This window comes from Podarcis melisellensis, assembly GCF_964234715.1.
Source record: "Podarcis melisellensis genome assembly, chromosome: Z".
NCBI classification, from domain to species: domain Eukaryota; kingdom Metazoa; phylum Chordata; class Lepidosauria; order Squamata; family Lacertidae; genus Podarcis; species Podarcis melisellensis.
In genome coordinates, this window is record NC_138547.1 from 4,420,025 (window position 1) to 4,433,399 (window position 13,375).

The window sequence follows — 13,375 nt, forward strand, 5'->3', positions numbered from 1 at the left end:
TCACTATACAAAATATAACTGAAAACAATATAGTATGATGGCACAAACCCAGCCAGTTGTAAAATCTTTGCTCAGACTCACAGCACGTAGCTGTACCACTGCAGCTCTAGGCCTCTCCGTATGTCAGACTGCATATTTTATTTAGCAATATTGCTTACAGTTAAATAAGGTCCTCAAATTTAGCTAAGGTCTTTTGTTATTTATTCTACTTTGAAGGAACAGCTTTCAAAAATAAGACAATGGATGGATAGCACCACCATCAGGTCAGAAATGGAATTGGACAGAAATAGGACAAATAGTCTCACCAGATGAGACCACAGTGGTACCTCGAGTTACAGATGCTTCAGGTTACAGACTCTGTTAAGCCAGAAATAGTACCTTGGGTTAAGAACTTTGCTTCAGAATGAGAACAGAAATCGTGCTCTGGTGGCGCGGTGGGGCAGTGGGAGGCCCCATTAGCTAAAGTTGTGCTTCAGGTTAAGAATGGACCTCCAGAACGAATTAAGTTCTTAACCCGAGGTACCACTGTACTTTATTTGTCCATCCACCCCAAATTTTTCTACTACTGTACTTGTGTCTGGCAGCTACTTTCAGTGGCTAGCGTGGGGGGTGCAGGGGGGGCCGGCCGCACCGGGCGCAACATCTGGGGGTTAGGGTTAGGGGGCGCAAATCCACAGGTTAGGGGGCGCAAATTACTAGCCTTGCCCCGGGTGCTGACAACCCATGCTACGCCACTGGCTGCTTTTCCAGGTCTGAGGCAAACAAATGCCTTTCCTGTCATCTACTAAGTGGTGCTACCAGGGTGTTGCTGAATTCCAGTTACCATTATCCTTGAACATTGGCCAAGCTGGCTGGGGACGATGGGAGTCCCAGAACACCTGGAGGTCCTGACATGCCCCATCCCTGTTATATATGCAAAGGAAGTACTCTGCCACTGAGGTGTATATAGTCTGTCAAATGTGTCTGCTCCCTTCTTGGAGGTGACTGGCACTCCATTTACCTGGAAGGATGGAAGTCAGGCAACCCAAACAATAGGTGGAACCCATGACAGGCAGAGCCATTCTCTGTAGTTCCTGAGGCTGAATTGGTCAACAATTCGATCTGGACCTAAATACCCAGGTGAAATTGGGTTATATACTGATTGAGACAGCTGTCAACACTTTCTACCTAGCTTCTTCCTGTTGGGTTACCAGCTTCATGTAACCAGCATTCTTGAGTGGAATTAATGCATGAAGGGGTTAATGCAATGGATTAAGCCATCCTGTCAGGTTTAGCCCATGTTGCTCACCCTTACCTTGGGGGGAAATGGGCAAGCAAACCTTTTGTTATACTCAGCCTGCATGTGAATTCAGTGTGTGAGGAGGATTGAGCTAATTCCTTCAGCTCAGCAACATGGCTTTAAACAGCCTCTTTTGCTTCAGACAATAATGGAGTCTGTAACTAGCATTTTCCTACACCAGTTGTTAAGGAACTTGTACCATCTTGTAACTAAAGCAGCATTTTATTGTCTCTGCAAGTTTTTCTTACTGGTATGGAAAAGCTCATGAATTTTAAAGTTCTTTAAAGTTCTGCATGCAAAATGTTTACATAACTTACCAAATATGTGGTCTATTTGTGTCCTAGGGAGTAGGATTCGTGGGAAAGTTTACATTTTAAAGATTTAACATTACCACACTTTTCTTTGCTACCATTTTTTTTTTGCCATGTTATATCTCTGCTGGGGCTCTCACCAGAGTACTTGTCCTAAACTTGAGTCTTAGCTTCCAGGATTTCCAACACTTATTGCTAGCCATGAATAAAATTTGGAGTACTTTTCCTGTGAGAAAAAGCTAAAGCAGCCTTTTCTAATCTGATGACTCCCATATGTTTTTGAATAAAACTCCCATCAGCCTCAGGCAACAATGGCTAGGGATGATAGCTGCAGCCAAATGTTTGGTCTAACTGGTGTTACAATACTTTTGTTTTTCTAAACTAAAAAGCTCCAATCAGGCAAGGCAGTAGGAGTTACAAACTGTCAACACAGAATGCTCTTTCAAACAAAGGTGCTAGCCCACCTCTGACCGGGCTGCAGTAATTATTTTTATTGTTAATTATTGTTAGTTACTATGTTATGTGTTTTTATATGTAAACTGCCCTGGGATCCTTGGATTAAGGATGGTATAGAAAGTCAATAAATAAATAAATACGGTGGTACCTCAGTTTGCGAACTTCTCCGTTAACGAACATTTCGGTTTTTGAACGCTGTAAATTCGGAAGCAAATACTTCGGTTTTCGAACACTTTTCGGAAGTCGAACACGCCATGCAGCTTCTGCTGAGTGCAAGATCCTGAATGTTATCTGTCACCTATTGAGTTTTCAGTTTTCGAACGTTTCAGAACTTGAATGGTCTTCCGGAACGGTCTATGTTCAAAAACCGAGGTACCACTGTAAAAGAAACCTGACCAGCTTCTGTGACAGTTGATGACAAAAGCCTAACCTGGTCCAATGCATAACCATCAAAGCTATTTTATTTTACAGCTGCATGTACACACACATAGCTAACTATTCCAGTTGTGTTGCTATGCATGTCTAAGGAAGTAGCCAAAGAGCGAGCATTTTAAATGTAATGGCAGACATGGGGAGTATTGCTACGGCTAAGAGAAAATACTGCTCATTATGTACTCTGTTCTTCCCTCCACTCCTAGGGACAGATTTCTCAAAAGAGTTCTTCAGAAAATTTCCTTCTTGAAGAGTAGGGAGAAAGAATTGTTATTTATTTATTTATATATAGATAGGAAAAAACTCATTATTTATAGGATTTCTTTGCTTGCCTCAGAAGCTCAATGGAATAGACAAAATTTTACTGTACAGCATGGGGGTCAGTGTGCTGTGGACAGCTTATGCTGAAATATACCTCAAATCTGCATTTTTATGACAGCCAATTACTTTTGAAAATGAATTTGACTGACTCCTTGACAATTAAAATGTTTGATGTTTTCTTTTGTTGCCATTATATGACGAAGCTAATGCCTACCTAAAATTCATGAAAATGGTCTTTCTTAACACAATAAACGAAAACAAAAAAGTTTCTCTTTTATATAAAATCTATTTTCCCAATTTTGAAAGTCCAATGTTAAATTACGCATTTGTCACATATGCTCTATGCAGGCCACATCTAGAAACGGTGCACACATTTTAAAAAACAAAAAGCAAGAGCAGAAATAATCCAGAATAGGTTTTCAGCCAAAAAAAAAAAGAAAAGGCAGGCACTGAATCAGTTTGCAGACACTGTCAAATACAAAGAAATACCCTGCTCGTTCTCTTGATCAAGTCTGTGCCTGGAAGGCTTCACTTCATTGCATGATGCCATCTTGTCCATTTTATTTCACTGAATGATGCCATTTTGTCCGTTTTATTTCATTGATGCCATCTTGTCCATTTTATTTCATTGAATGATGCCATCTTGTCCGTTTTGGGCTGCTCTGCTGGGGCCTGAGGCCACCTAAGGAGCAGGAGCATTGCTCTGTAGAAACCGGCGGAAGTCCTTAATCATGGGGCGAAGGATCTGCACAAGAGCATTCAGAGCAGCCTGCATCCCTTCCATGGCCTGGGCTTGGCGCTCCTGTGCACATGCCTGTACTTCCTGAGAGCGGCGGATCATCTGCAGGAGGTCATTTTGCTGCTCGATGTTCTGGGCCATCTCTTTCATGTGGAGATTGGTCACTCGCTGCTCCTGCAGGAGCTTGGCTGAGTTCAGGGCAATGCGGCTCTTCAGTTCCTGAGGCTTCACAGAGACTTCTGCTTGTTGAGCCATCATCTCTAAGGGGGCCTCGGCAGTGACTGTGGTCGGAGCTTCTGTTGTGCAGTACTCCACAACACCATCCTCCAAACTATGGTATGTTGTCTCAGCTGGAACTAAGAAGAAGAGGAAGGAAATTTTATTTAAGCTACAATATTTATACGTTTAGATGATATTTTAATCTTTTTTCTATATAGAAAGTTACATTTGTTACTCAACAATTATATTCCAATTCAACAAAACTAGTGACTTTCCACTCAACAGAACCAAAGTTTATAACCCAAACTACATATACAGTGGTACCTCTGGTTACGCACTTAATTCGTTCCGGAGGTCCGTTCTTAACCTGAAACTGTTCTTAACATGAAGCACCACTTTAGCTAATGGGGCCTCCTGCTGCTGTCGCGCCGCCGCCACACAATTTTTGTTCTCATCCTGAAGTAAAGTTCTTAAATTTCTGTTCTCATCCTGAAGTAAAGTTCTTAACCCGAGGTACTATTTCTGGGTTAGTGGAGTCTGTAACCTGAAGTGTATGTAACCCGAGGTACCACTGTAATTGCGTTTTAAGGTTCCACCATCTAATTTCATCTCTCTCCAACATGTTTCTTAATATATTCTGCTGTTTTTTTACACTTCAAACTTCGCTGTGGTCTTCACATAGCAGTTTACATAGTAAAAACTGGAACAATTAAAGCATCCTAAAAAAAATCATGAAGTTTTCACAAGGATTTTATCTGCACTCTTTTGGAGGGATTGGAACAGAGAAGAACAAGGCAAGAGGGAAAGAAAACACAAAAGAACCAGTAACAATAGCACAAAAACAAAATGGTTTTGACAAGGCACTGTTGGTGATAACACAAAACAGCCTGGCAATGGTAAGAAAAACCATAATCTTGACTCAAACCACAAATGAGAAGATTGAGGGTTATAATCCAAAGTTAGTTCTACTTACAGTTGCAAACAAAATTATTCAGCCCCCATTGCAAAGCAGGCTTATCAAAACTTTCAGCAGTTTGCAATGAGAAAATCAAATGAAAGCAATTGAATTAGCTCAACCCAATGGATGCTTCAAGTGGAGGCTTATTATCCATTACAGTATTTTCATTATTAACCATCAAATTTCTATACTTCCCTTCATTTGAGGATCACAGGTCAGCGTACAATCTAAGAAATCGAATAACTTTATTTCACTCAATGTTTAAGTTAAGCATTGTGTATAACATGGGAAAGGAGGAAACAAGACACTCACTCTGAGTAAGGGTGACTGTTGTGGCTGCAGCAGTAATAGGTATCTCTGATCCATCTGAAGTGCAATCTCCAGCAGGCAGGCTAATAATGGTGGCTTCCCCCAGCAAGTTACAGATGCGCTGCTGCATGGGAGTTAGAATAACTGGAGCAGCTGTGACTCCTAATGGATCTTCAGCATCTTGGCCCTCAACACCTCCATCCTGGCCATCACCACCTCCTTCCATTGCAGCCCGGACCTGTGCCACCTTGCGCCGCACCTCCGTCTTGAGATCAGACCATTTTTTCTTGACTTCAGGCAGCTCCCGGCGGCAGGTAGCAACAGCATTAACACGGCGTAGTATGTTGTGCCAAGCAGCAGCCTTAGCAGCCAGTGGTACACCAGCATTGAAGTGGTTGATCAGTAGGTGCTTGCTCCGCTCAAGCTCCTCCACGATTATCTCCACTTCTCGCTCCGAGAAGTTCATTTTCCGCTTTTTAGCCGGCGGAGCCGGAGGGGATGCCATTGCCATGGAATGTTCAAGTCCCAAAGCAAACTGGGTGCTGTGGGCCTTGGTGAAGTCCAGAGACAAAACAGGATATCAGGATGTCTGGGAAAGGTTGAAATGCAGCTGCCAAGGACACAGATCTGGCTGCAGTAAACAACTAAACTCTAGAAAAAGTTGAGAAACAAGGTTATTCCTTGTGACCAAAGTGGTTAGTGTAATATAAACCTCTATAACCAGTTTACATGAAAGCAATAAAAAACATTGAATAAAATTTCCTAAAACCTTGATGTAATGAGATCAAAACAAAACACAACTCTTTAATGCGAATAAAACTTAGTACACACACACACACACACACAACCAGTCAAATGTACCAAGACAGCTGGGGTAACCCTGGAAATTACTGAGAAGCACTTAAAGGTCATTGATCATCTCTCCACAATTTTCTTGAGGGAGGGCATTCTAGAGGGTGGGTGCTGTCACCAAGTAGGTGTCCTTTTGCATTGTTACCAAATACAATCCAGCAGAGGACACCCAGCAGGGTCTCCCTGAAGGACTAAAGTTTGGCTTTTTCTGTTCCAGGAGGCAGCATTATCTTCAAGAGATGCACTTATAAATTATCAGTATGTTCAAAGCCATAAATTGCAAAGACTGGGCAGGAATATGTTACTACATCTTGGTCAATGGAAAGCAGTTGATTATTAGATTTATATGGCAACTTTTTGAAGATCAAAATGGTTTTTCTGGGTAGAGGGGTTTCTGGTCTAAAATACAGAAAGCAAGTGGGAACAATATGCATTATTGGTTTTGAAGAGCCGTGTCCTGTATGCATGATGATGGGGTAGTGGATTTACTATTTAAAAATGGCAGGAGGCAGATGAAAGGGATATGTGTGACTGTGTTACTAAGACTGTGATTTTATGCACACATATATGAGACTAACTTCTGAGTACGTAAGATTGGGATGGTGCAGTCCTGAAATTAAGGCTGCAGTTCAGTTCTAGACTCACCCTGCAGTAAGCCTCACTGAAATAAATAGGGCTTACCTCTGAGTAGACATGAATGGTATTGTACCATTTAAAAAATCAGTAATTTTTAGGGTCAGTGGTGCTAATCAAGATAATTACAAAAAAGGAGTTTCCTATCACAAGAGAAGTGAAAACTGAAATTTCATTACATCACACAGTATAATTTCAGTAAAAAAACCCTGAAATATAATGCATGCACGTAACTCACAACTTGCAAGTATTTAACTTACGCGTATTCGGCTGTACACACTTGGCAATCCCCCCCCCAGCTGTACACACTTGACAATTATTTTTTAAAAGGGTGGGAGTCCAGTAAAAGAACATTTGGCAATCCTACCTGCCATTGCACCCAATGTGTTTTGGCTATACACTATTTTGGCTTTACGTGCTATCCCTCTGGATTGTAACCTCCAGCATAAGCAGAGACCTGCCTGTATTCGTTTAATTTATGGGAGCAGAAGAGGAAGGGGGGGAAACAAATAACAGTTTCTGAGAAAGGAAAAAAAATCAAATCCAGAGGCTGTATCCAACTACGCCTTGCCTGTGCCCATTGATTTCAATGGGGCTACTCCACGCATGACCTATACTGGGCACCCAAGAGAGTATACTGGGCAGGAGGAACGAAAACATACTGCTTTAAAATGTGTGTGATTTCTTGAGGGAAGAAGAAAAAGAACTAGTTTTAAATTTAAGAGGGAGAAGAAGAAAAGGATGACTATGGGGGTGGGGGAGAGAAAAAGGAAGAGGGTAAATTAAACATGATTTCTTTGGAAGTTTGTGGTTTCCGAGGAGAGGGAGTGAGGAAGAATGATATGAAACTTCCAACCTTCAAGATATGTGCGGGCGGGTGTGAGCCACACTGCGATCTTTGGGTGAAGGGTTTAATAAATAATTTAACAAATAAATAATAATTTAATATTTCTAATGGAGAATGAGGGGGGGGGGAGAATCCCTTGATGGATGGCAATATGTCAGGGATGCTTTAGTCGAGATTCCTGTATCGCAGCGGGCTGGACTAGATGACCCCTGGGATCCCTCCCAACTCTACGATGCTATGATTCCGTGGACGGGAGTTTGCTGAGGTAAACCCAGCACAGGATAAAGGAGAAGATGGGCGTGAGGGGAAGGTTGAGGGAGGCGGCGGCAAAGAGCGCCAGAGGGCGCTGAGGGGAACCCAGGAAAGGCCCAACGCCTAGAAGGAGGGTGGGGACCCTGGATAACTGCCCCGCCGGCCTCAGGCGAGGCTGGAGCCCTAAGTGCCCTCAGGGGAGCCCCTTCCTCGCTCCCCATTTATATTTCCCAAAATAATAAATACTTTTTAAAAAAAACACACAAAAATAATAATACGCAAATTGCGTACCCCAACTACCGGTCGAATCCCACACCAAAGAGGGCCTCTAGTCTGCGGCAGTGGCGTAATGGCTTCCAGAATCAGCGTCTCTTGTCTCTCCACTTTTATTGGACTGTCCTCCTGCCTTTCACGACCCGGTGTCCACCCCCACCCGCAACGCTTCGCTACTATTGGCTCGCTTTGGATTTGCGCCAAAGACCGCTATCCCTCGTCTAGCTGTTTGCCCCGCCTTATTAGACGTAGGGCACCACTTACTGGTTGCGTATTGGGTAACAGTCATGTCCATCATATGCAAATTACACTTCTCCACACCGCTCCGCCACAGTCTTGCCTATCATATCTGAAGTTCCGCCTCCTGCCTTTTCTTTGCCTCGACGCCTACTAGCTGTCCGTATGCAGTTACATTGGCCAATAGGCCATCCCCCTCCTTACCCAAATCTCTTTGTCCAATCGCTGCACGCCATCTTGCCAATCCTTCATTTTCATTGGCTGAGAGGCTTTCGTGCCGTCCTGCCCTTCTCATCAGAAAGCGCACGAAATGTGTATATGTAGTACTTTACCGGTACTCGTGCCTGTCAAGAAAGCCAGCGAAACACAGGGTTGGGTGGGTGGAAAGAGGCGGATGGGGGGGGAAAGGACGCCCGAGTCACGTGTCGCCCGGCGACCTGTCTTTTTGCGTCCCCGCCTTCTTTGGCTTCAAAGGACCTTCCATGCCCCCTTTTGATTGGTTAATAGCGGGCGTCGCGAGCACCTTCCCTTCCCACCCCCTTTTTTTTTGCCGGCGGTTCGGGTGACGACACACTGATCTGACCAACCAGGTGACTCGGTTCCGTTACGTTGACGCAATCAGCCAATCAGCGAGCGGCGCGCGCAGGCCGGGTGGGTAAAAGAGAAAGAGGCCGGCTCCTTTGAAGCAGGCGCGGCGCCATTTCCCGGCGAGCCGCCGCAAGGGTGGGGGGGTGCGCGTGCGTGGCGGCTGAGGTAACTGGGCATGCCGGCTAGCGCGCGGCGCTCGCTGGCTTCCCCGGTGGTGAGCGGCGTCCTCTGCCAGTGCGGCGCCGCCGCCGCCACGGCGACCCCTTTGAGCGCGGCGGTGGCGGGGGGCCCCGCCATACCCGCCCTTGATGGAAGCGGCGGCTCGTCCCCTCCTGCTTCTTTCGCTTCGCCCCCGGAGCAGGAGCGGCGCCTGCGGAGCCTCTTCCTCCAGCTGGACGTGAACCGCGACGGCGCGCTCTGTGTCCACGACTTGTTAATCGGCCTGCAGCGCCTCGGGCTTCAGCGCTCCGAGAGGGATGTGTGGGTAAGCCCTTCCGCAGTTCCTCCGCCAGACCTGCTTCTTTCACCCACCGCTGAGTAGCACCTCTTCTCGAAGGGCCCGTGCCCCTCTTCTTCCCGCCCCTTGTTCTCGTGTTACGATGCAGCTTCTGTCGATGCTAAGTCATTTGGAGGGAAAGGCTAATTTGTTGCAAACCTTAATTTAAAATAATAATAATATTAATAATTTATTATTTGTACCCCGCCCATCTGGCTGGGTTTCCCCAGCCATTCTGGGCTGCTTCCACAAAGACCAAAAATACACTAAGATGTCACACATTAATAATAATAATAATAATTTTTTATTTATACCCGGCCCTCCCCAGCCAAGGCCGGGCTCAGAGCGGCTTACAAGCAATAATAAAAACAAGATGAATGATTACAACTTAAAAACAAAAATAAAATACAACATTAAAATAATGGAACATTAAAATATTAAAATGTAGCCTCATCGCAGGAGGAGAAGGAAAAGAAAGGGGGAAAAAAAAGAGAGGGAGGGAATCAAATTGGCTCTAAGCCAAAGGCCAGGCGGAACAACTCTGTCTTACAGGCCCTGCGGAAAGAAATCAGATCCTGCAGGACCCTGGTCTCATGAGGCAGAGCGTTCCACCAGGCCGGAGCCAGAGTTGAAAAGGCCCTGGCTCTGGTTGAAGCCAATCTAACTTCCTTAGGGCCTGGGACCACTAGGGTGTTGTTATTTATGGACCTTGAGGCTCTCCGTGGGGCATTAAAATACGGGACCGCCTCTCCTGGTATGCCTCTCGGAGTACCTTAAGGTCCACAAATGACAACACTTTGGAGGTCCCAGGTCGCAAGATGGTTAGATTGGTCTCAACTAGGGCCAGGGGCTTTTCAGTACTGGCCCCGACTTGGTGGAACACTCTCTCCCAAGAGACCAGGGCCCTGTGGGACTTGACATCTTTCCGCAGGGCCTGCAAGACAGAGCTGTTCCGCCTGGCCTTTGGCCAAGGCACAGTCTGACCCTTATGTTTCCCTCCCCTTATGGCTTTGATCTATGGGCTACTTTTAAAATGAGGCTACATTTGAAATTGCATTTTAACCTGTATTTTAAATTGGTTCCCCCCCATTATGTTTTTACTGTAATTTAACTGGTGTTAGCCGCCTTGATCTCAGTTGGCTTCTAGTACGTTTCCTAAACGGCCTCGACCCAATACAGTGGAACCTCATGTTACGGATGGGATCTGTTCCGGAGGCCCATCTGTAACACAGAACTGACACAAACCAAAGTGCCGTGTCTCCACGTGGCACGATTTAGTGCTGCTGCACATGTGTGATTTAGCATTTCTGCACATGCGCGAGTGGCTAAACCCGGAAGTAACCCGTTCCGGTACTTCCGTGTTGCCGCGGGATGCAACATGAAAACACGTATCCTGGAGCGGACACAACATGAGGTATGACTGTATACCTGAAGGAGCATCTCCACCCCCATTGTTCAGCCCAGATACTGAGGTCCTGCTCCGAAGGCCTTCTGGCAGTTCCCTAACAGCAAGTAGTTCCTTTACAGCGAGAAGCGAGGTTACAGGGAACCAGGCAGAGGGCCTTCTTGGTGGTGGCACCCGCCCTGTGGAATGGCCTCCCATCAGATAGATATCAAGGAAATAAGCAACCATCTGACTGAAATTGCAGTTTTTAATTAGTCTTTATCATGTTACGGTACAAGTGATACAAGAACAGTAAGATGAGCCTGCTGGATGAGACCAGAATCTAGTTCAGCATCTTGTTCTCACATTGACTGATGTGCTTGTAGGAAGCCTGCAAGATGTGCAAACAGCTCTCTGCCCACCTGCAATCCCCAGCAGCTGGCAACTGGTCCCAGCAACCACTGATAGTCTTGTACTCCATGAATTTGTCCAATCCTCTTTAAAAGCTGTTCAAATTGGCTGAGAGATGTATAAAACAAACACCGTTATACCAAGCTATATACAAGTACATAGCTTTATCTACTTGTTCTAGGTGTTAATTTATAATAACCTGATTCCCAGAGCAGCATGCGTATCATATCATTAGTGTAGAATCATAGTGGCATGGTTAGAGTTGAGTTATAATGCCTTCAGCTTTTAACTGAGTTAGTATTAAGAACGCTTGAAATATGCATATGAAGCCAGTGTTCACTGCTTTTTCTTCCCTTCATCCAGGTAGCTGCACATTTCTGAAGGTTGCTGTATTTATAATTCATAATTTGTAAATCTATCAGTTGCAGCTGATAGTGGATGGACTGCTGCCTGCCACTTCATATACAGATGCTCAATTTTAGTTGATAATATATGGTAGGACAATGATGTTTTCCTAGTACAGTATATCTTTAATGAAGCTATAGTAACTTTCTCAACTTTTTAAGTTGGCGGAATTCATTCTTTTGCAGCAGAATACAGCAGATGGAGACAATATTCCAACATCATGTAGTGGTGGTGGTAGGAACCTATGGCAGTGATGTGTAGAAGCATTATTAAGCATTTCCTTGTTTTCACTTCTGAAATGGTGGGAGGGGCTATGACTTTTTTGTTTTTGTTTTGTTTTTACTGGGGTGACTAAACCCTGGGTAACCAATACAATCATGCTATTATCATATTATGGTCATTGGTCATAGCAGTCATTTCTATAGTCAATTGCTTCCCTACAACATTTCATAGAAGATTGTTTACTTGTAGTGAGCAAATACTGTTTCAAGTTGCTGAAGGTTCTTCTTTGCCTGCTGAACCCAACATACCATACATTTACCCTCCTATAGCCTGTCCTGAGCTGGCTTCCAAAGCAGGCACATTCATAAACTTAATACAGCATGTGTGCGTTGTGAAATTTAACAGTTATGCTTACTCCCAGCACAGAAGAGAATTTGTGCTCTGGCATTTTACATCCATGTGCATGTATTTGCCATACATTCTTGTCTCATTCAAATTTCTAGGATTCTGGGAGAATCATTACCTGTGTGCATGATTTAACTTTTCTTTTCTCCTAAGCCACCTCAATTTACACTCCAACTTCAATCACAGCTTTGTAGTACACCCCTATGAACAGGTTAATGCTACAAACTGACATAAGAATGCTAGGAGCCATGTGGCTCTATGGACCTCGGTTGTGGGTGCTAAAACAAAATGTCTAGGCGCCCTTCTTTTTGTTCTCCTTAACTTCCTGTATTTAGTGTGTAACTAAAAACTGGCATGTTCTCATATGCAAAATAAGGGCGGGGCGGGCAGTGGAAATCTGGTTCCTTGGCTAAATTGTTAGTTTGTGCTCCAGCTAGTCTTGACCACTGCAACATGCTTTTTCCTGGCCATTCTTTGTCACATCTCTGCTGTCAACATCCTCCCCAGAATTCTGCTACCACCAAAATAATATCTCTTCAACACCTACTTGCTCTGCATCCTACATATTCAATATGAATTTATATGTAAAGCTCTGCATTTAGTCCCATCCTATTTTTCTTAGTTCTCACTTCCCAACTGACACAGAACCCAAGTACATGTATTTGCATTTGTGTATAATTCACTATTGCTTATTTTTTAAAATATAGATTGTAAGCACCTCAGGGCAGGGGACTGTATATTTGGTTTAGTTAGTTACTCTGTAAAGTGCCATGTACACTAATGGTGCTATATATCAAAATAATCGTACATCCCATTGGATGGCTGCAAGCTTTTCATGATTATCAATCATATGTATGTTTGGGCTAATACTATCTAAAATGGAAGCAGTCTGTTTCTCTTTCTGACAACACATATCTGAATTTACCGTATTTTTCGCACCATAGGGCGCACCGGACCATAGGGCGCACCCAGTTTTTTGGGGGGGAAATAAAGGGGAAAAAATTATTTTCCCCCCAGACGCGGGGCTGGGGCGGGGGAAGCTCGAGCTTCCCCCGACCCCAGCCCCCAAACAGGCAGCTCTCTGCAAGCCGTGGGAGCACTCCCGCTGCTTGCGGAGAGGTCCGCGAAGCCTGGACGCGCTGAGCTCAGCGCGCGCAGGCTTCAACATGCAGGCAAGTCTCCGCAAGCAGCGGGAGCGCGCCCGCTGTTTGCGGAGAGGTCCGCGAAGCCTGGGCGCGCTGAGCTCAGCGCGCCCAGGCTTCGGCATGCAGCGGGAGCGGTCCCGCTACTTGCGGAAAGGTCCGCGAAGCCTGGGCGCGCTGAGCTCAGCGCGCACAGGCTTCGGC

General features: G+C 44.9%; 2 protein-coding genes across 8 annotated transcripts in view; one reads left to right on the forward strand and one right to left on the reverse strand.

Moving 5' to 3' along the window:
• Positions 1-3,065: 3,065 nt before the first annotated feature.
• NAIF1 (nuclear apoptosis inducing factor 1) lies at positions 3,066-8,577 on the reverse strand. 6 transcript variants are annotated; one of them, XM_081896613.1, is made up of 3 exons: positions 8,323-8,577; positions 5,028-5,675; positions 3,066-3,894 (listed from the first exon to the last, which is right to left on the reverse strand). In XM_081896613.1, exons 2-3 carry the CDS (start codon positions 5,533-5,535, stop codon positions 3,482-3,484), a joined length of 921 nt encoding a protein of 306 aa, XP_081752739.1. In that variant the 5' UTR covers positions 5,536-5,675; positions 8,323-8,577; the 3' UTR covers positions 3,066-3,481. The 6 variants fall into 6 exon arrangements, with proteins under 6 accessions (XP_081752739.1, XP_081752742.1, XP_081752738.1 ...); XM_081896616.1 differs by lacking the exon at positions 8,323-8,577 and adding an exon at positions 8,146-8,239; XM_081896612.1 differs by lacking the exon at positions 8,323-8,577 and adding an exon at positions 7,900-8,078.
• Positions 8,578-8,853: 276 nt separating this feature from the next.
• Positions 8,854-13,375, forward strand: part of SLC25A25 (solute carrier family 25 member 25) — a 41,990-nt gene continuing 37,468 nt past the window's right edge. The window contains exon 1 of one of the 2 annotated variants that reach the window (XM_081896490.1): positions 8,854-9,190. In XM_081896490.1, the coding sequence (XP_081752616.1) occupies positions 8,882-9,190 (309 nt within the window). In that variant the 5' untranslated portion in view covers positions 8,854-8,881. The remainder of the gene's footprint in view (positions 9,191-13,375) is intronic. The other variant, XM_081896491.1, reaches the window with a different exon arrangement.